This window comes from Mus musculus, chromosome 4 (genome assembly GCF_000001635.26).
Source record: "Mus musculus strain C57BL/6J chromosome 4, GRCm38.p6 C57BL/6J".
NCBI classification, from domain to species: Eukaryota; Metazoa; Chordata; class Mammalia; order Rodentia; family Muridae; genus Mus; species Mus musculus.
The window spans coordinates 19,902,501-19,924,807 of record NC_000070.6 but is presented as its reverse complement, the minus strand read 5'-3'; the positions used below and the strand labels follow the sequence as shown (position 1 = coordinate 19,924,807).

At 39.6% G+C, this 22,307-nt stretch overlaps 1 protein-coding gene across 1 annotated transcript in view; it reads left to right on the top strand.

Moving 5' to 3' along the window:
• Positions 1-2,241: 2,241 nt before the first annotated feature.
• Atp6v0d2 (ATPase, H+ transporting, lysosomal V0 subunit D2) overlaps positions 2,242-22,307 on the top strand; it is a 45,729-nt gene continuing 25,663 nt past the window's right edge. The window contains exons 1-2 of the mRNA NM_175406.3: positions 2,242-2,440; positions 14,050-14,221. Coding sequence (NP_780615.2) covers positions 2,311-2,440; positions 14,050-14,221 — 302 coding nt within the window. The 5' untranslated portion in view covers positions 2,242-2,310. The remainder of the gene's footprint in view (positions 2,441-14,049; positions 14,222-22,307) is intronic.

Below are 22,307 nucleotides of genomic sequence, written 5' to 3'. Positions count from 1 at the left end.
AGATGGTGATCATGGACGATACATTTTTGGTCATAAGGCAAATAAGTTCTGGGGTACTCATGTATAATGTGATGATTATAGTTAGTGCATGCTTGAAATAAAAGTGGAACAATAGCATCATGTGGCTGAACTTCGTTTGTTCTACAGAATATGAACATTTAGTTTTGTTTTGTTTGCTGATCCAGATGAAAGCTTTGAAATACTATGAATGGAGAGGAGGCTCAGAAGTTAAGAACATTTTCTGCTCTAGCAGAGGACTACAACTAAGTTCCCTGCATCCCTGTCAGGTGGCTTGCAACTGCCTGTAATTCTAGCTCTAAGGAATCTGATGTCTCTCCTGAACTATGCAGGCACCTGCACGCACTCAGCATACATACATACATACATACATACATACATACATACATACATACATAGGTGTATTCATATGAACATGAATAAACATATATAAGCCCCTTTTTAAAAGTTTTTAAATTCAAGGACAAAAAGGTCCATTTTGCCTGTTTTCATGGGATAAGTACTCCTATCATGGCCGGCCAAGAAGAACTTCCTGGGAGCACACTGACAGATGGAATGTTTCCCTGTCAGGTGACAGGGTAGCTCATTGCTACAGTTTGCTAAGTAAGACTGTTCCAGGGCCTGGTTCAATATGTAGCACAATAAAGGGAATAAAAAGGGAAAGAAAACATCCAAATAAAATAGATATAACATCAAGGAAAGTAATAATAGGGAAACATAAGAAAATGATAAAAACTTTGTTGTCATACATTATATGTAAATTTCCATCCATTTTTAACTATATAAAATGACAACATGCAGCCAAATTAGACCTACAAAAATGACAAATAAGCTCATATGAATGATTCATGATAAAGCATATTCAGGATGTTTACAGATGGCGGAACTGTAGGAGAGCTGACTGTGGCAATACAATAAGAACCTTGGTCTCTGGTCAATTACAGATATTCAGATATAGGCGCTGAGCAAAGCTAAGAGTTTGATTCTCTGTTTTGGTTTTTTGTTTGTTTGTTTGTTTTTTTAAACAAAACAACTACAGGAGAATTTACACAGATTGGAACTTTTCTACTCCTTGTCAGTTTGGAAATACTGAGGGAGCCCAGAGAAGCTCTGACGCCTTAACTCTATGTGATCACTTGACAGAACACATAGGAAATCCTGCCCCAGAAAGTCATGCGGAAGACATCTGATAGTCTGTGAGCTAAGTTTATGGGAAGAACAGCAACCTTTTTGGAGTATAAAACTCAGCAGTTAAGTGCCCACTGCATTAACATCTGCAGCGCTGCCAGCTGTGCCTTCTGAGCTGCCTCACAGCTTTGGAACTCTGACTTCTTATCTGTGACGTGGGGAGTCATAGCATCTGTCTCAAAGTAACCACAGGCAAAAAGGAGAATAAAGAGAGCATAATCATCCGCCGAAATGCACAAAGGTAGAGGCTCCGAGTATAGACTGTTTAAGAGATAGCTGGCAGCCCTTGGCAATGTCAAGACATTGCTAATTTGTTTAACAGAAATACACTATATTACAAAATTATCTCCTCTTTTAGAAATATTTGTAGTTGCTGTTTTCTTTTTTAATGCTTCCTGATTATTTTACTTTTTGATACAGGAGTTTCACTCTGTAACCAAAGCTGTCCTCAAACTCATGGCAAGTCTTCCGAGTATCTTCTCTCAATGGCTATGTGTTAAAGGCGTGAACCATCACACCCAGCATTTTTCAGTATTTTAAAAAGGAAAGTTTTAGGCTGGCCAATGTGGCTCATGCCTTTAATTCCACCATTTGAAGGCTGAGGCAGGTGGATTTCTGAGAGTTCCAGGCCAGCCTGGTTCATAAAGTGAGTTTCCAGACAGCCAAGGCTGCTCCCAAACAGAAAAAAAACCCTCTGTCTCAAAAACTAAGAAACATTTGTTCATATTAACAGTGCCCCCAGAATGAAATAAATATAATTTATAATTAATGTACTAATGTGGAAAAGGTATATTTACAACAACCTGGTGTCACTGGCAAAACTGGGCATGACCTTGGACTGTGCAAGGGAAGAGATGCCAGGACCCCTCCTCTCACCTCTCCTCCTGACAGCAAATTCTCTCCAGTGCACTCAAACCATTGGACTGACTCACTGTTGTTGTAAAAACAAGACCCAGGCACTGTGTTGACTGCCTCTGAAACTGGAGCAAACTAGTCAGAAGCACCCTGACTATCAGCTGAGCGACCACAACACCCACACTTTCCCGGACCAGGGCCAGTGTTCAGTTGCTATCCAGGACTCGGAGCCACTTCAGCCTGAGCAGTATGCTTGAGACTGCAGAGCTGTACTTCAATGTGGACCATGGCTACCTGGAGGGCCTGGTTCGAGGATGCAAAGCCAGCCTCCTAACTCAGCAGGACTATGTCAACCTAGTGCAGTGTGAGACCTTGGAAGGTAAGCCACTCACCTCATCCCATTAAAGCAAATGAACAAACATGTTGCTCTGGGGAAAGAAGGGAAAGGGGCTTTGATCTCCTGGGCAGAAGTCCTGAAGAGGTTCTTGGTCCTAGAGTTCAGCTGCCCAGGGGCCTGTGGTTTAGGGACCTTGGTGGTGAGAAGTAAAATATCTCTGTTTCCCATATTGTCTACATGCGATTTAATATTTCCTTCCAATCTAAGGTATTTAATTATACTTTAAAGTACTGTGTTTCCTTTGTCACATCTATTTTTATCCACATAATTACAAACACTATTTAGCAAGAACCTTCACCAGCCTACCTAGAGTCTATGTAGAAAAAAAAGAAACAGATAATATGTTTGGCTTGGAGAGATTTTTGTCTAGCTCCAGTTTTTCAGTAATGATTGGAGAATTTGTTTGAGATTTTCCTTTAGCTGAAGGGCAAGAGGAAAGGAAAAGCCAGAAGTGTGGTGGATCTACCATGTGTTAAAATCCTGACCTTGACTTCTAAGTTAGTGACCTGGTTTTTTCTAGGCTCTGAGCCTCGAAAGTCCTCCCATAGGCACCTGGTAATAATTCCTATTCAGTTACTAAAGGAAGAACAGTGAAGCACTCAATAAATGATAATTTCCCTTAATTGACATTTTTCTCAAACGTTAACCAAGAATATACATCAGCAATCATTTTATTAATAAAAACATCTTTGTTTATTCATTTTGAGAGATGTCTAGATTATTCTAGAAGATGTAAGTAAGCACTAAGGGAAAAAAACGTTTAGAAAAGGAATTAATTAGTAGATGTGGAGGGGAACAAATCATGTTTAAAAAAATCTGACAGTGACTTTCCTGGCTTCCTCGTAAGGTTGAGAGGAACTGGGGTCACTCTTGTATAGTTGCGAATAGTTACAGCCAGAGTTAAATGCCCAAGGTGAGATTAACCTTGCTTTGCCCTTGATTTTTTTTTTTTTGTATAGATAGATCTTTGAGATGAGAATTCTATTGACTACAAACAATGATACATAATTCCAAATACAGCATCCTCAGTTGGGAGTTTGGTGACGAGGAAATGTTAATTACTTATAGAAATGCATGTATAAATTAAAGAAGGGGAAAACAGGAACCTTAACACATGGCAGAATACTTACTCAGAGAGAAGTCAGCTGTTTGGATAAATGTTTTACAGTTTTGAGTGAAGCCTCTACAAGCAATAAAAATGCTAATTTAAACCCAAGCAACCATTAAGATGTCTTTGTGACAGCAAACACATGCTGCTCATACAAGGATTCAGAGAGAATCAAAGAAGTTGCATCAAAGTCAATTCTAGGGCAGAAAATGCAAAGAGGATACAAATCAAGACTTCAGAGTTACCACCAGGACCAGCGAGGTGGCTCAGTGGTTAAGAGTACGTTCCGCTCTGACAGGGAACCTGGATTCAGTTCACAGCATCCCCACTGGACCCCTCACAGCCATCTAATATCGCCAGGGCCATCTGATGCCCCCAAAGCACCTGCACTCACATGCAGATAACCACTCCCTTACATACATATACACATAATTTAAAATGGTTTTTGTCTTTTTTTTTTTTTTTTTTGTAGCTACAAGACTTTTTGCCATGGGGAATTTTAACCAAAAGATTCATTTGAAAGTAAAAGGGAAGAAGGAAGTTTATATAGTGTGTATCTGGCCCAGAATAGTTACCTAGCTGAATTTAGTATCTTTAATGTCAAGAAAAAATTCTGACCCTTTTGGAGACCTCAGGATGCTTCTGTACATGTCCCCCAAACATAATTTCCCAAACAATGCTAAGGGGCCGTTGACCACCTAACAGCATCCCTGAATCCTAGTTAAGAAACCCTGCTGCGTGCATCATTGCTTTATAATAATTACACCTTCTGATTTTCTCTCTTTCTTTTCAGTATGTATCGTTTTTGATTATTAAGTTTCCAGATATCTATGCACAGACTCAGAACTCAGAAGGACAGGCTGACCCAAGAGAATCTCATGATAGCTTATAGGGATTGCCTCCAACCATACCTGAAGATACCCAGAAATACTGACAATCAAAACTCAGTAAACCACATTTGAGTTATCATAGATGCTGAAAAATTCAAATAAGAAAACTTAAAATAACTTTTTTTGAGACAGTGTTTCTCTGTGTAGCCCTGGCTGTTCTGAAGCTCTCACCTGCCTGTCTCTGCCTCCCAAGTGCTGGGTTTAAAGGCACATGCCACCACTGGCATGTACATGTGTGTGTGTGTGTGTGTACATTTGTATACATGAGTGTATGCCACATGTATGTAGGTGTCCTTAGAGGTCAAAAGAGAACATGGGATCCAAGCAGAAGGTTGAGCACCACCTTATATGGTGAGAACCAAGACATAGCCCCCGGCAAGCACTCTAACCTCTGAACCACACCTCAAGCTTCTTAATTAAGAACTCTTGGCCTTCATAGAGATGAGGACACCGAGGCTTAGGATGACTATGATTAAACTACAGTCCAGCAACAACATAAAATAGAGATATCAGTGTCTCTTTGTGCACTAAATTTCTACTCAGACGTACACAATGTATATCAGGAAACATGGCTCAGTGGTAGCGTGTTTCCCACTTGCCCAGCCATGCATGCATAAAGCTCTTGGTAACTTCTCCAGCAACACACACACAGAGCATGGATACAGCCATGATGTTTTGATGTCAACTCTGGTTTGCTGATAGAAACAATACAGACCGCCTACTTAGTTCATTTCTAGAATGTTAAGAATTAAATAGCTCCGAAAAGAAATGTATTTGTTCCTTCTGTGAATATGCAGATGCCTCCTGAGCTAATTCAGGATTAAGAATCAGTCAAGGGCACTTGCTGGGGTGTAAATTAAGGACATGAGGACTTCGGTTTACATTAGAGGAGACTTTAGAATGCACTATATAAACTGTGGATAAAGAAGAGAAGCTGGAACTTAGCTCTCACAGCAAGATGTTGAAGCAGGTGCATTTTGCAAAAGAAAAGCTAACTTGGCAAAGGCTAATTTTCTTTCGCTGTTTTAAAGCCTGTCTAAACATTTTAAAGCCTGTTTAATCATCTTCTGATGTGATAGCAACTCACTGTTAGAAAAAGAACACAAAGTATTTCAAGTAAGTTTAGAAGGCACACAATAAACTTGTCCAGGAAAACTTTAGAAGTCTTCATATTCAGGATCGTGCAGGCTCATGAGTGTAAATGAAGAAATGTGCTCAGAAATACTCACCCATTCCAAGTCTGACCCTGACTAATGCAAGCGTGAACTAGTCATGAGAGCCATTGAGTCAGTCTTTCCTGGGAACAAAAGAAGGAAGCTATTACTATGTTAAAAGCTAACACATTATGTTCAGAATCTCTATTGCAAATGCTTGTGCAAATAGTCTTAGCTCTTAGAAAACAACAAGATGGAGACAGTAACACCTGAAGTTTAGTAATGAGTAATATTTTTCTGAGCAAGATGAAAGTGTGTGCTGGCTCTGGGTGTGGACAAGACTCTAGATGAGATTTTCACATTGTCGCCTTGCCACAGAAGAGAATGCAGGTCACCCTCTTTATAGTCATAACAATTGGGTCTTTTTAAAGGGATTGATCTCTAGTCTTTCTCCAACTGTACCTTCAAGTAGGAACTAATTCAGCCACCATATACTAAACACTTTCTAGCTAGGGCCAAAGGAGTAAACATGGATAAGTTATAGTTCCTTAAAAGGTCTCTCCTTCTAGAAAATGAAATGGCTAAAAGAAGTAAACTCTTAAGAAGGGAAGGGCAGTCGAGAAGATCTCATCAAAATTCCAAATACATAAAAATAGTGCCTGGGAATGCCACATCCATCAGACTTGCACTCATGTGAGAAGACGTGTGTGCAAATACTCCTCACTGTGATACTTTTTGGAACATCAAAAGATGGATGCTGTATTAGTGACTTTTCTATTGCTGTGATCAAATATAATGACCAGGGCAAATTAAAGAAGGGAGAGTTTATTTGGCACTCTGGTTCCAGAGAGATGAGTCCATGATAGCAGAGGCATGGCAGCTGAACCAAAGCTGAGAGCTTATATTGTGAACACCAAACAGAAAGCAGAGAAAGAGAATGAGAAATGGCACTGAGGCTTTGAAACCTCAAAGCTCATCACCCAGTGAAGTACTTCCTCCAGCAAGGACACATGTCCTTAGGTTCCCTTAACAATGCCATCCACCATCTTGGGGACCAGGTAATCAAATGCCAAAGTCTATAAGGAATATTCTAATCCAAACCTCCACAGGTGCCACTCAAATGTCCACCTGTAGGTGGTGGCGCACGCCTTTAATCCCAGCACTCAGGAGGCAGAGGCAGACGGATTTCTGAGTTCGAGGCCAGCCTGGTCTACAGAGTGAGTTACAGGACAGCCAGGGCTACACAGAGAAACCCTGTCTCAAGAAAAAAAAAATATGTAGATGCAAATAATGTGGAAGGATTTAAAGGAAACTAAATACAAGTGTTACAATAACTACCTGAAGACAAAAATTAGTGCTAGATGTGTGTGAGTATGATAGATAAGAAATGTTAAAACTTTTTCCTTGTATACACACACACACACACACACACACACACACATTAAAGAATAAATTCTGTGACAAAGGAGAAAAGTACATATAGGAGATAGGCTGTTATTCCACAGACTTTTTCTGAACTTGTGCACATGAGTTGCTCCTCTCATTCGAGCACTTAGATTTGTTTTGACTTTAGAATGTATACACAACACTGTCATTCCTCCAAATCACACTGTCAGCTTCCACTAGGCCAGTGTCGGCTGACCTCGCCTGTCCTTCTTTCAAGCTTCAAGTCCAACACGTTTTCACTATTTTGGACAGATTCCTTCATTCACAAATTCCCTTCATCTGATTTTCCTGGAAAATGTCTGTTCCTCTCTAGCTACAGATATTGTTAGTAAGGAAAAAAAATCACTAAAAATTAAAAATACAAAAATGGTTCCAATTTATGCATGAATGTGAACCAAACTTGAAACAGCATTTGAGGAATACTTCCCCAGATGGCTTTGGAGGAAGGCTTAAGACACATAAACATCCTGGACAGTTGGGGAAGCCAGTCACTTACAAGAAAACAAAAGGCAAGTGAATCAGTTTGGTGGTAGCATTGCAATAACTGGTCCATGTTTGGGTTGATGAAAATGTTGATGTGTGTTGGAAGTCAGATTATGAAGATCAGGATGCTCCAACATAACACTGGACAAGAGTCATGCCTGTGCCCAGCAACAGACTTGCTGGCATGGAAAACATACCACCCCTCCAGGCCTCAGTTTCTTGGTCTACGAAATAAGGGTCAAGGAAAAGTTAAGTGATAACAGCGATTAAAATCATATTATTAGTGATAAAACACTTTATGCATTCTGTAAATCTTATTTTTAAATCCTTAAAACACCCAGTGGCTCTTGTAAGCCACTTGTAAGAGCATGGCAAGATGGAAAAAGTTCTTAACAAAGAGTAAATTCTATACTAGAAACTCCTTAACAGCAAAGAGCTTAAGAAATTCAATCAACAGATTGACACAAGAGTCTGAGTGTCAGATGATCCTCCAAAACAAGAAAAGGTAAGAGTGGAAGGTAATGAAGAGATCTGGGAGATACCTATGATTCCAGCAGTCGGAAGGCTGGGGTAGAAGGGTCTTGAGTTTAAGATACCCTGACCTACACTTGAAAAACCCCATGACCCTATAAAGGGGGTTAGGAGGAAGCCAAAGGGAAAGAGTGGGAGAGAGGAGTAGGAGGGAAAAAGGGAAGAGGAGGAGAGAGGGAGGGGAAAGAGAAGGAGCTGGAGAATAAGGAGAGAAGAAATGGAGGGGGAAGAAAGAGGAGGAAGATTGGACATGCTAAAGCACCAAAGAGGATTACAAAGTTTTAATACTGTGTGAATATTAAACTAGCAAAATACAGGAAGAAGTGCCTGGTTTTATACATACTAATTACTTTTTCCATTGTTTTGACAAAATGTCTGATATATAGGACTTAAAGAAAGCCTTAGTGAATCTCACAGCCTTTGGGACTACCAGTCTACCTTGGCATAGAAGGCATGATGTGTCAGTCCATGTCCTGGAGCTTGGCTGAGGTCTGTTCCCATCTTTGCAGATCAGAAGCAGAGCAAAGACTGGAGTAGAGAAGGGACTATAGAACGGACTATAACCTTCCAGGTCTTCTCCCAATGGGTTTCCTAGCTAGACGTACTAAGTAGACTCTATGACGCAAAGGTTCTACAATCTCCAAAACAGCACCACCAACTGTACACCAAGCATTCTAACATATGAGCCTGTGGGAGATATTTCATATTTAAACATAACAAATATATGTATTAAAAAATCTAAATAATTATTAAATCTAATGATGGAACTGAGTAAACCAGTTGAGAAATTCCTCATTTAGAGAATAAAAATCAGTGTTCTTAGACAATTAAATTGTTTAGGATTAGATGAATACACAGAAGAGAAAATTAATATTTTGAAGTAGTTTGTATATACTCTTCATATACTGCATTTGTGTTTTTAAAGGTGAGGACTAAACCAGAGTTACCATTTTATTTATCTCTTGCCATAGCCTGCATGTATAGTCTCTATATCCCTCTTTCTCTCTCTCTCCCTCTCTCTCTCTGTCCCTCCTTCCTTCACCCCTAACTCTGTCTCTCTGTCTCTCTCTCCCTCCCTCCTGTCCCCCCTTCCCTCACCCCTAACTCTGTGTGTGTGTGTGTGTGTGTGTGTGTGTGTGTGTGTGTGTGCACGCGCACGTGCGAATACATGCAGGTACACTGGTACTGGAGATGGTATTCATGTCATGCAAGCTTTCTAATATTTTTTGGCTCAGGAAACTGAGTTGAGAAAGATCAATAGGCATCCTTAAACTTGGCACTAGTGAAGTTGGAAAATGGAAAGGGTTCAATTGCTTCATCCATGACATTGATGGTAGGCATGTCTAAAGGAATCTCCTTGGCATAACCTCCAAGAGAGAAGAGAGCTTCCTTTTGTTTGTTTGGTGGTTTGTCTGGGTTTGTTGTTGTTTGTCATAATCTCCCTAGGTAGCCCAAGTGGGTCCCAAACTCTTGATCTTTCCACCTAAGCCTTCAGAGGACTAGGATCACAGACATGTATCAGTACACCTAGCTCTCGATTTAAAATTTAAAAGCAGGTCCAAACAGCGAGCTTCATAAAATAAAATAATTTTCCAAAACTATCTGCCAATCAGTGAACAGAAAGTAATGGCCCAGGTACCTGCTGCCTCAGTCACTAGCCACCTGGCTTTTGATCAACCCCTTCAACCTCAGCAGAAATGTTTTACATCCTGACCACAAACATGCATTCACGTTTACATAGATACACTCCACTCTGTGAGCCACTCTACCATGTGTTCAAACAACCTAATAGATTTCTTTTATTCTATTGCTGTTTAGAAGCTATTAGATTAATGTAGTATAAAAGGATACCACATTCTGCAAAACATCATATTTTCTCATTTAATGAGGGAAAGACTACACACTACCTCTATTATCTTTTATTAGAGGGGCACTACCTCTACTAATAAAATGGTAGAGTGAATTCCCCACAAGCACTCTGAGGGCAGCTCCCTTGGTTCTTAGTGGCTTGGAAGATCTGTGTAAAGATTCTCTTTACAAAGAAATCATCTCTTAAATGAATCTATTAAAGCCTTCAGTTCCTACAGTGAAGATACCTGTTTACCAGATGTACTTGATTGCAAAGCCTGTTGCTAACAAACCTACTTGGGTGAGCACTGAGGAAGATGCAATAGAAAAAATAGTGAGCCCATTTTAAATGCTGTACAACCCTGAGCACTTCTGCAATGTCTGTTGGATCATGTTAGTGCTGGGGAAGGAAAGGGGTCCCTTCCTGCATTTTCCAGGACTTCAGCATTCCGAGAATCCTTCTGGGCCTGGAACAGAGATGTTTCACCGCAACTTCCCATTGGCAGAGAAAAGGTTTGAAAGTTATTTAGCTTAAAAGAAACATATGTCGCTGAGCAAAATATCATGGTTTTGAAAGAAATACCACCACTTCTGTAACTTCTGTTGGCAAATAGTCCTCAGTAGTGAAGAAACAAACTGCAAAATTACATAAAAGTCTGCACTGCCAAAATGACAGCCAAACAAGGCATGGCACAAAGCGTAATTGCTTAAAATTGAGTTAAAAAAGGTAATTGATTCAATAAAGAGTATCTGTGATACAAAATCTACTCAAGACACTGAAAAAGAATTCCATGCTGAGTATCTCAACCTCTCAAGGACCACATGATCCGTCTGCCAGCTGAGGGCCATGCACTCACAGCTGAGTGGCTCCCGCTTAGCCTCAGGGTAAAGGTAAATGAGCTTCCCCTGTGACGACACATACTTATTTCCTCAGATTCAATAATTCTGCTCTCCTACAATCTTTTCTGTAATGGCATATTAAAACCTATCTTTATGATATACATATTTTGAATAAATTAACTTTATTTTTATGTACATAAAATATAAGTATTATACATATCAGTAGAGGTACTATTTGTTATGTATATTCAATATATACTATATTCAACAGTAGAGGTACTATTTGTTATCTATATGTATTCTTGTGATGCGTTAATCTTGAATGTTGAGGTGACAGGATTTGAAGTCAACTAAAAGATATAAGAAAGTGTATTTGACGGAATTTCCAGAGAGGCTCAAGTCAGAAGCAAAGATCCACTCTTCACGGGTGTAGTATTGTCCTCTGAGTGGATCCCAGACTGAATAAAAATTAGTGAGTGGAAGAAGCCAGCTGAGTATCAGCATATTTCTCTGCTTCCTGACTAGAGACACAGTGCAAGCAGATGTCTCACCCTACCACCCCCATAGTCTCTCTACCTCAAGGACTCTATTGCTTCCTTTTAAAAGACTTAAACATTTTATTTCATGTGCATGAGTGCTTTGCTTACATATATATCTGTGTACCACATGCATGCCTGGTGCACACAGAGGTCATTGGAGCCCTAAAAGAGAGCTTATTGTATGGTTGTAAATAGTACATGTGGGTACTGGGAATTGAATCCTGGCTCTCTGTGAGAGCAACAAAAGCTCTTCGCTGCTGAGACATCTCTTGGCTCTCTATCCCTTCTTGAGCCAGCAGCCAAAATAAACCATTTTCCTTCAAGCTACTTCTGTCAGATATTTTGTCATATTTACAAGCAAAGTAACTAACACATACTACATTTGTGTTGTTATTTATTTACTTGGCTTATTTGTTTATGCAAAATCTTGCTCTTTAGCCCAGTCTGGCATCAGGCCCCTAAATGCCAAGATATAACACCATGACAGGCTACCACATCTTAATACTCTAACTATTCACCATAAAGTTAATCTGTGATCAGTCTACTGTGCAAAAAGTACATTGAATTTTTTTACTCCTGTCTATAATGTCAACATAAATGTACTGTTTTTTAATTTGATGTTAGAGGCAGGCTCCTACTATGTAGCCTTGGCTAGCCTGGAACTTACTGTGTGACTACTATGCAATGACTCACTATGAGGCCAGGCTCCTCAAACGCAGAGATCTGTCTGCCTCTGCCTCCCTCAATAGTGCTCAGAGTAAAGGTGTGTACCAATACTGAGTTTCACATGATACACTGAGAACTCTACTGAGTTGTTCAGTTAAGCAAATTAACATAAGCATTACCTTACACACCTTTTGTTGTGAGAAGTTTTAAAACATATTCTGTTGATGATTTGAGATATAGAATCACTCATTATTTATTCATAAGTTTCCTTGTACTGCAATAGCTACATTGATATAATCCTCTACGGGATATATTGTATCTTTTAACCAACACCTGCTCAACACCAACACCCTCCAGTCCTATCCCTGGCTTTATTATTGTGATTAATACTGCAATAACTATATAGGTGCAAATATCTCTTCAATGTGCTGATTTCAGTCCCTTTGAGCATGCACCCAGTAATGGGATTACTTGATCATATGGTAGGTATATTTTTAATTTCAACATCTCCCACTAACTGTTCAGCAAACCACAGTGAAGAAGGCAGTTTTGAGGGAGGCCATGGAACTTGTATCATGGTTCATTCACATGGTGGATCAGGAAGCAAAGAGATTAAACCAGAACCAGATGTTAACTTCAAAGCCTACTCCCAGTAATTCTATTCTGCTAAATAGGCCACAGTCCCAACCTCCCAGTGCAGCACTAGTATAGTATCTGGGAACCCAGTGTTCAGAGAGATGAGTCTACAGAACATTCAAAACACAGCAGGTGCTATGCCAGAAGTATCAGCAACGTGTTCTCAAGTTCAGATCAATGACCTTAAAGAATTTTGTCACAGAAAATTAGAGGCTTTACAGAGTATTTGATAATGATTGTATTGACTGACAGCAAAATATAGGATTTGAATGAGTTTAAAGTCAATTAAACATTGCTTTGAATCCCAGTTTGCTTATTTTATTCTAGAAAGTAGGTCGGGCTCAACAGTAACAAATTATGTCACATGGCTTTTTGAGGAAAGACGGAAAGTAAAATGAAGCTGGAATTGAGTCCAATTCTCTGGCAACACAAACCATTGCCATTTAAAGAATTGTGGTGCAGAATCAATGCTTGAGTCTTAGTGCACAGTATCTTCTCTTCTAGTTCTAGTATGATCTCCATATGACTCCACCATTTTGCCCTCCTCCCTGGACTTCAAGTTCATCGTCCGTAACAAAAGAACACTGAAATCCAGTCACAAGGGTTGTCTACCTCACCCTCTATCTATGGCAGCTCTTCCTAGTCTCTCTTTTCCTCAAGGTGGACAGAGCTTTAACATTTTCAAATTTCACAAACTACTTACAAAAGATTAAGTCTGGCCAACATGAATCCATCCTTAGTGGGGGTTCTACAGAAAAACAGAACTGAGAGAATTAATGTGTGTTGCAAAAGAGAATTTCACTAGAATGGTTTATAACCCATAGGGTCTTGGTGATTCTACTGTTACCACCATCTGCATGCTGGAAGGGCTGACAACCCATTGGTGCTCAGTCCATGAAACTGTGCTGCTGAAGGCCTAACTGATTCCTTGAGAGTCCCCTGGTCCTGAGTTGACAAGATCACAGCAGTAGCCAACAGCAGCAATAGAAGAGACATACTTGACCAGCATAAAATGAAAGCTGTCAAGCAGAGGACACTTTTCTGTGTATCTGGACCTCCACTGCAACATACTCTGAGAGAGAGCATTTTCCCTTTATTTAACTTTTCATGGAAATGATTAGCCTAGAGGTCTGTCTCTCAGTTGACTCCAGATCCCATTAAATTGGCAGTCAAGATTAACCACTCTGGCCTAAGGGTCTGTTTGTTTACTTGCTTGTTTTTTAGTTGTAGAAATAATATTAAGTTTCTTAGATAGTTTTGGCCTTCTTATGGTGTGCTTCAAAATCAGTGTTTATGTTGACTCTTTCATTTCTTTAAAGATCAACACTCTTCTCTAGTAATGTGCACACCTCTGTCAAAGTCTAAGAAGTTCGCGAGTGTGCCTCTACCATAATGTTACCACAAGCACATCTCCAAGTTTAACTTTGCTTGGAAATGCTTCACCTTTCAGACCTGAAAATTCATCTCCAGACCACGGACTATGGCAACTTCCTGGCTAATGAAACAAATCCTCTCACTGTTTCCAAAATTGACACGGAGATGAGGAAGAAGCTCTGCAGAGAGTTTGACTATTTCCGGAATCATTCCTTGGAGCCCCTGAGCACATTTCTCACCTACATGACGTAAGTGGAGCTCTGCCAAACCCCAGGGTGGTGGATGATGACCATGATGATGGTTGTAAGAGGGCCGGTGGGTCTGAGTATGTGTGACAGACCTTCATGTGGTCTGTAATTTTGAATACATAGAGATTTTAGCAACTGGTAATTTTACAACCTAGTTTTTTGATAGAAAAGACATCATGAATATTAAGCAGATGTGAGGTGGTAATAACCCCCATGTATAGTGTTTTTGTTTTAATGACTACTCAGTGTGGCTAATCCTTGAAATGTGACTCTTTTTATGTCACTCATAGGGTGGGGAAAGCCATCACAAATTGTTGTAAAGGTCTGGTCTCCTGCTCCCAGTCCAAGTGCCTCTTGTCATAGATGCACATGCTTTATTCCCTTATGGGTGGTTTCTACTTGTCAGTGTGTGTGCTCCTCATTCTAGAGGAAATTACAATGCTTACATAGTAATACATGGCACTTAAACTACACCAGTGCTCACAAGAGCCATTTGAACTAGCTTCATACCACTCTAGTTATCCCAACTGAAAACAAAGACTTAAAATGGATATGCTGTATATTGTAAAGATCAAATTTAATTATAACGTACAACATTATAACTAATAGGCCTAAGTTCTACACAAGTGCCTAGCACTCAGGCATGTGAGGTTTTCATAGAAAGATAATGCATATGCTGAGTTGTATGGATCAAAAAAATTTAAAAATGAAATGAAAGACCAGAACTTTGTATGTGGCACTGTGTTCAGCAATAGACAGAAATAAGGAAAGTGTTAATGAGTCAAATAAGGTGAGCATTGGGGTGTGAGTAAGAAGGGCCTGGGAGAAAACTATGGAGCTAGGTTATGAGGAACAGGAGTAAAGGTGCGGGCAGATAAGCAGATGGCAGAGGGGCCTTCTAAAGGGGCAGTTTGAGCCCCTGCCTCTATGACTGTCTGTAAAATGACAACGGTGCTACAGTACTGGGTGCCATCATCCCTTCTTCTGTTCTGCAAATATCATCAGCTCAGAACTTAGTCTAATGAATAAAGACTGGAACTATGGGTACCCAAAATGTCTGCTGGGCTGATCACAACTGGATGGACACTGTGTCTTGTTGTCGATTGCTCTGGTGATGTTTGTATTTGATGTCAATTTTGTTATCTCAAGAGGGGTTGTCCCAATGAGAAGGGGATCATGTACTTAGGTAATTTTATGTGAACCCTCTTTCCATTTTAACTGGTCAAATAAAAGCTAGAGCCTGTGATTGGGCAGTGGAAGGGAAGGTGGAGCTGGAGGTTTTAGAGAGGGGAGAAGAGGGGAAGGAGGAGAGAGAGGAGGAGGAGATGGAGGAGAGAGAGGAGGACAGAGGAAGAGGAGGTGAAAGGAAGATGGAACAGAACTACATGGCCCAGAGAAGGCACAAGTAGCAATGGATCTCATAGCTGGGTGATAGAATAGTGTAGTGGTAAACCTGAAATCTAGGTGTTCAACTCATAAATATTGTAACTGAGTTGTGTGGTTTTTGCACGGGCTTATTGGGGTTGGAGATTTACTGCAATGGCACCTGACTTTGGATTGAAGAGAAAATGTGTCAGAAAGACTTCTCACATTATATGAGATATGTATTTGAATCTAAAAAATGGCAACTTGAAAATACCCCTCAGAAATAGGACTACATCCGAAGCTTAGTATGAGCAAATCAATGTGAACTTTCTGCCATTGGTCCTAGACAAGACCAGAAATAAAGGAAGGCTCAGCTCTTGGAGATTTTCTACTGTATTGTGATATTGAAGGATCAACTACACTACATGAATAATATTGTCAAGAAAAAAAATATGGCTGAGTTGGTTGTGCAGTAGGAGAGTACTCTTTAACCTGGGAAACGCCCTGGGCTCTATGACCCACATTTCATAAAAGGAGGAAGAAAGAGGGAGGGAGAGGGAGAGAGATGAAGAAGAGAGGAGGAGAATGAAAAAATCCAGAGGCATAATTATAACTTTCTTGGAATTCAGAAAAACATAAAAATTGCCCTATTCTAATATCCCTTTAATCCCCACCCAGTTCTTCTCTCTAGTGTAACCACTTCTTAATTTCTTATGTGTTTTTTCATAAAAATATTTACAAGCAAGTGTGTCTAATAACACATGCCCTAACCATCCCTCCATATTTCAGATGTATACAGACAGCATCTTTCCTTCTGGGTCTCTCTCTCTCTCTGTCTCTCCTCTCCTCTTCCTCTTTTCTCCTTCTTCTTCTTCTTCTTCTTCTTCTTCTTCTTCTTCTTCTTCTTCTTCTTCTTCTTCTTCTTCTTCTTCTTCTTCTTCTTCTTCTCCTCTCTCTCTCTCTCTCTCTTTCTCTCTTTCTCTCTCTCTCTCTCTCTCTCTCTCTCTCTCTCTCTCTCTCTCTCTCTCTCTCTCTCTCTCTCCTCTCAATGTTTCTTACTGATATCCCTGTGAACACCATTCTCCTTAAAGAACCATGTAATTCTGTGTTTTAAATTTGCCACAACTTCATTTACTAGTCATCTCTCCACAACCAGCTAAATTATTTTCACCTCTTTCCATGGCAAAAATAAGTTGCAATTAGCTAATTTCTGTGAAGGTCTTTCTTTTAGGTGATCTTCAGGATCAAATCCCAAGGCCTTATATTTGCAAGGAAAGGTAATTGCTCTGTTAATGAGCCATATCCCCAGTCCTCAAGGTGCATCTGGAATTGATTTCCAAGTTCAGTTTGCAGCATTGGAAATGCTGAGTCAAGAAAATGTGATTTTCTTGCTTTGTTTTGTGACACAGGCTCCTTGTATCTAAAACAGGTAGCCTCAGACTCGCTGTATAGCTCAAGCTTCCTTGAGCACACAATGCCCTGGCTTCAGGTTAGGAATGTGCATCTTTAACTGTGGTAAATATTGCTAAACTATTCACAGCAAAAATAGCACCATTTTAACCTTCAAAACAGTACATAAGGAGGCTTGCATTCCTACATAATTGCAAGCATTTGGTGTTGTTTTTTAATTTCCCACTCTGATAGATTAAAAACTAGCAACTTCTCCTTTTGATTTTCATTTATGAGTAAAACTGATTACTTGATATTTATTTGTTGCTAGACTTAATTCTTTACCTATTTTGTTAGAGTTTATAGAACACTTTAATTGATATGTATTCTTTGTAAATTCATATACTAGTCTTAGTAATAATAGATTGCAAAACTATTTTCTTGGTTTGTTGCAATTTATTATAGTACTATTGTATGCTTTGGTGCTAAATATCAAGTTCAGGATCTCACACATATTAGACAAGTGCTTTACCACTGAGAACATCCCCGACCCAATGATCTTTATTTTTATATTTATTTATGGTGTGTGTGTGTGTGTGTGTGTGTGTGTGTGGAACATTTTATGAGATTGGTTGGTCGGGTTGGTTTTTTGAAACAAGGTCTCATGTAGCACATCTGGCATAGAGCTCAGTATGTATTCAAAGACAACCTTGAACTCCTAATCCGCCTGTCTCCACCTTCCAATTGCTTGTATTACAGGCACGTACCAGCATGTGTTGCCTTGTTTTGGGTTTTTTTGTTGTGTTGTGTTTTGTTTTTCTTGAGATGCTCTCACACTGTAGCTCAAGATGGCCTTGACTTTGTGTTCTTCCTTACTGTACCTCTGAATGGTAGGATTACAGACCTTTGGCACTGTAGTCACACCCAGCTCTGTAGGACTCTTTCTAAGAAATGAAAGGAAAAGAAAACCTCTATCCCAAGCACGTGGTTCCACCATTTCACTTTTTATTTTCACACAGAGGCCCACTAATGGCCAGGCTTATCTAACCCCCTGGCTGATTCAGAATTTAAAGACCTCCCAAGGATCTGGGATTACAGGAATGTAGGATTGAACTAAGTCCACCGTTATGCTAGGCAAGAACTCTACCACTGAACCAACCCATAGGTAGGTAGGTAGGTAGGTAGGTAGGTAGGTAGATATAGATATAGATATAGATATAGATATAGATATAGATATAGATATAGATATAGATATACATATACATATACATATACATATACATATACATATACATATACATATACATATACATATACATATACATATATAGATAGATAGATATAAAAACTAGGTCAAACATGTAGCTCAGACTATACTAGATACGCAGCCCAAAGTAACTCTGATCTCTTAATTCACCTGCCTCAGCTTCCTGAGTGCTAACATTGAAGATGTGACCACTGTATCTGCCTTCCACAGAGCCATCTGTGTTTTGCTCCCCCCCCACCCTCACCTCATCCTGTGGCATGTCAGTTCTGGCAGAAGCTAGCCACTTTCTGCAGAGCTTAGAGATTAATTTCAATAACCAACTGTGTACAAATGGGGAATGTTGTCCCAAGAGTTCTGAAAATTTTTTCTTATACTCCTTCCAAAATATTTTGTGAATTCAAGTGCCTATCTAGCCTCCATGCACCTCCAACAATCAGAATTCTATCTTGCACTAGCAGGAAATATCTTGAGGCAACACTATAGCACTGTCAAAGTCAACCCTAAGAGAGACAGTCTAAATTTAAATTGATTATCTTAAGCTTTGCACATTTTATATGAGATAATTACTGTACATGAGAAACTTATTTTGAAAATGTGGAGCAGATATTTTTAAATCCTTCATAGCAAGAATATCTAAAGGTTCTTCATACTATAATTATGCACAGTTTATGAAACAAAGGAACAGATCCAACAGCGCATTACTGAAGACTGTTTAATACAGGCTGACATTGTTTTATTTTTCTTCCTTCCTACCCAGTACTTTCCAGAAGCGTTTCAACTGCTCATTTCTTTTGGAGCCATTTTTAAAAAAATAATCTCTCAAAAATTCAAAGTATCCTGCTACCAAGTCGTCAAAAAATTTTAATACAGTGACCAGAAAATTAAACCCTTTAGGTCCTGTGCAGTAGGCTTGACCTCCACCAAGTGCAGATTAAAAATATTCTGATAAACACTATACCTACCATACTAAACATCTACAGACTTTTGCTGTTACTGCAGCTTTAAATAACAGCTATTTATATAGCATTATATTATATCAGCTGATAGAAGTGATCTAGAATTTACAATAAAGTCATGAGACTATTCATGCAGGGTACATACAAATACTACCCCATTTTACCTGCTTAAACATCTGGAAATTTGGGACATGGAGCGGGTGGTTCTGGAATGATGCTTACCATGGGCACGAGGATAAATGAAATGGGAAATCTTGGATATTTAGGTGAAAGAGACTGAGAATTTCAGGTTAATCTGGAGAGATCTTTAAAGATTCCTTTATAAGTGATAATCAAAGTCTTGACTACCCCAGCAGTGGCCTACAGATCATCTGCAGGCTTTGCCCTGTGCTGTATGTCCAGGTTCTACAGACTCCAGCCTTGCAATTCTAAAGTCAGGCAAGCCCTTAGCAGTCTAGACAGGCAATGAATACCTTAAGTCAGGTCCACTAAGAACTCCTATCTGAATAAAGCAAGCAAATGTGTCCCTGAATGGTGAAAAGCCAAGGTAGGATAAGGCAACAACTGTCACAGACCAGAGCGTTCAGTCAGTCAGGGGTGCTTATAGGCTTGGAGCAATAGCTCTGACAATCTGCAGAGAAGGCAGAATATAACCAACAACTACAATGTGCCTGCAATGAGGGAATAACTGAGACATGGAAAGAGTGCTTAGAAATAGGAACTCATTTCTTATGGATCTGGACCCAGACATAAAAAGAGGATGAGGGGCTGGAAGAGGAAAAAAGAGTGGCTTTTGATCAGGGCTTTGCTCCAAGTAAAAGCCAGAAAAGGAGGTCTTTCACAGAGATGCTCATGTCCATGTACTTCTTGTGTGCCAAGCTGTACCCCTCACTTGATGGTCACCACGCTATATGACAAGGTGTATTTTCCTGCTGTGAGAACATAAGACAGAACGATTGAAGGCTCCCGCCACAGCTGGCTGAATAGCTAAACAGTTTAAAGTCTGTAAGTACGCTCTCTTCTCATCTGGCTAGTGGGGAGTCCTCAGGACTGTTGCCCACAGGGCTCCTTCAATAACTGCCACTGCTGCTATCATACCTGTTCACTGGGGCACTGACAAATCATTCGCCGCCCAAGTCTACGTGGCTGGAAACTTAAGCACATGTACTGTGCTCCGAGCAGCCATAGTCTACATATGCCACATCTCTGATTATTTATTTATTGGCTTTTACCTGTTCATTCTTCCTACTTTGCAGAGGAGAATGATGGGAGATATTGTAAAAGATGTGTTCAGGAGATGAGAATTAAAGCATAAAAGATTTGGGGAATTTTTTTAAATTTGTACTGGAAATCTTTACAGCCAAGATAGGAAAGAGTGGATGGTGGCTAAACATTTTCAGAAGTTGCATTTCTTTGAATTTAGTAACTGATTTATGACTGAGGAAAAGCAGGCAGCAGTGTTTCCTCTTGCAGTCTAAGCAAGAGGAAGGAATAACTTATAAGAATGTAATTCTTATTCGTATATTTTTAAAAAACCTGAAAGTTCAATGTGAATTGAAGTATATAATGTAAATAAGTTACCATTTATCTCACCATTACCTGACATCTTTCTACATTCTCTTTCTATTCATTTTTAAAGAACTAAAACCACTGTTCATTTAGAATATTAGCTTTTCTACAATCACTGTCAATTTTTTCCAGTATAAATAATGTTCTAACATATTTGTAAATGCCTGTAGAGCCTTCTCTCTGGTTCCAGACAAGTTAGCTATGTTAAACTTTGTGTTCCCCTTTCTCCAAACTCTGCTTTGTATGTTCGTAGGTATTATGCTCTTGTTATCACACTCAAACTTACAATAATATTTTGAGGTTGACTGACAATATTGGCAATTAATCTTGACTATCAGATTGGATTGAAAGATGCCAAGAGATAAGTCAAGCATACCTGAAGATGTGTCTGAAAGATTTTTTTTCATCAATGTCCAGAACTTAGGCGCTCTGATCTAATCAACAGTTCAATTCAGGAACGGATTAATATTTTGAAATGGGAGGCATGTCTCTAAGGACTTGCCTTTCCTGGCCCCTTCCTGCCTTTACAATGTCAAGGCTGTCAGTGGACTGATCAGATGAATGTCATTCAGGTACAGGTAGACGACGTTTACTTCTGTTGAGCCTTTCGCAGCTCACAAAGGGTTTGAGAAGTTTGGGTTGAGCCTGTGTGAACAACTGTATCTGATCCAGCTCCTAAGCTAGTGTGAGTGGAAAAGCTCTCATCTGCCAGTGCCTTCCCATCATGGAGGGGGGAGTCCTCTGAACTGGAGAGTTAGCCAGTCTTCCTCTTGGGTTGCTTATGTCAGACTCTGCCTAGGTGTTGCAAAGTTCCTTCCTCAACAGCATACTTCACTCCTGATTCTGAGTTTACAGCCAGAAAAGTCCTTCCAACGTCTTACAGATGCCTCTGCTTCAAAGGTGTTACTGTCTCCAGTAATCCCCTGGGAAGCAGGGATGTGGCTAAACGCTGTCAGCTGCAGATGCTGATAAGATCCTATCACTTCAAGTTCCCCGGCCATTCAAGAACTGAAAACCACCAGTGCTATTCTGCGAATCAAAGTCTGATCTGCCCGAACTGTGCAATATTTGTTTGATCATCATAATACATGTATTAAACATTCAGTGAATGTTTACAGTAGATTCTAAGATTAGAATTGTTTTCTAACTGTGGAAGAATTATTTAAGGTGCAGATTCCAAGACTGTATTTCCAAAAAGAGATATGGTTTAGTGGCTCCTGAAGCATGTCTATAAATCTGCAATTTGTTTAATTAACCTTGCAGGTGAACCTGTCACAAGATGAAAAATTCTCACAACCCAGTGTTCTCCAACATGATTCTACTGTATGCTCCTTTGGGACCCCAAGAAAAAGTCCTTTATTCACTTAAAGCCTTGGTTTCCATCTGATAAAGAAATGTCATTTTGGGCAATACAGAGTTGTGAGTTTTGTATAAAAAAAAAGAATCAGCTACATATTCTGTGATAGCAAGTACACAAAAAATGCAGGGTCTTCAGCTTAAAAACGTTTAACAATTTCAATAGAAAGTAGAATATGGTTAA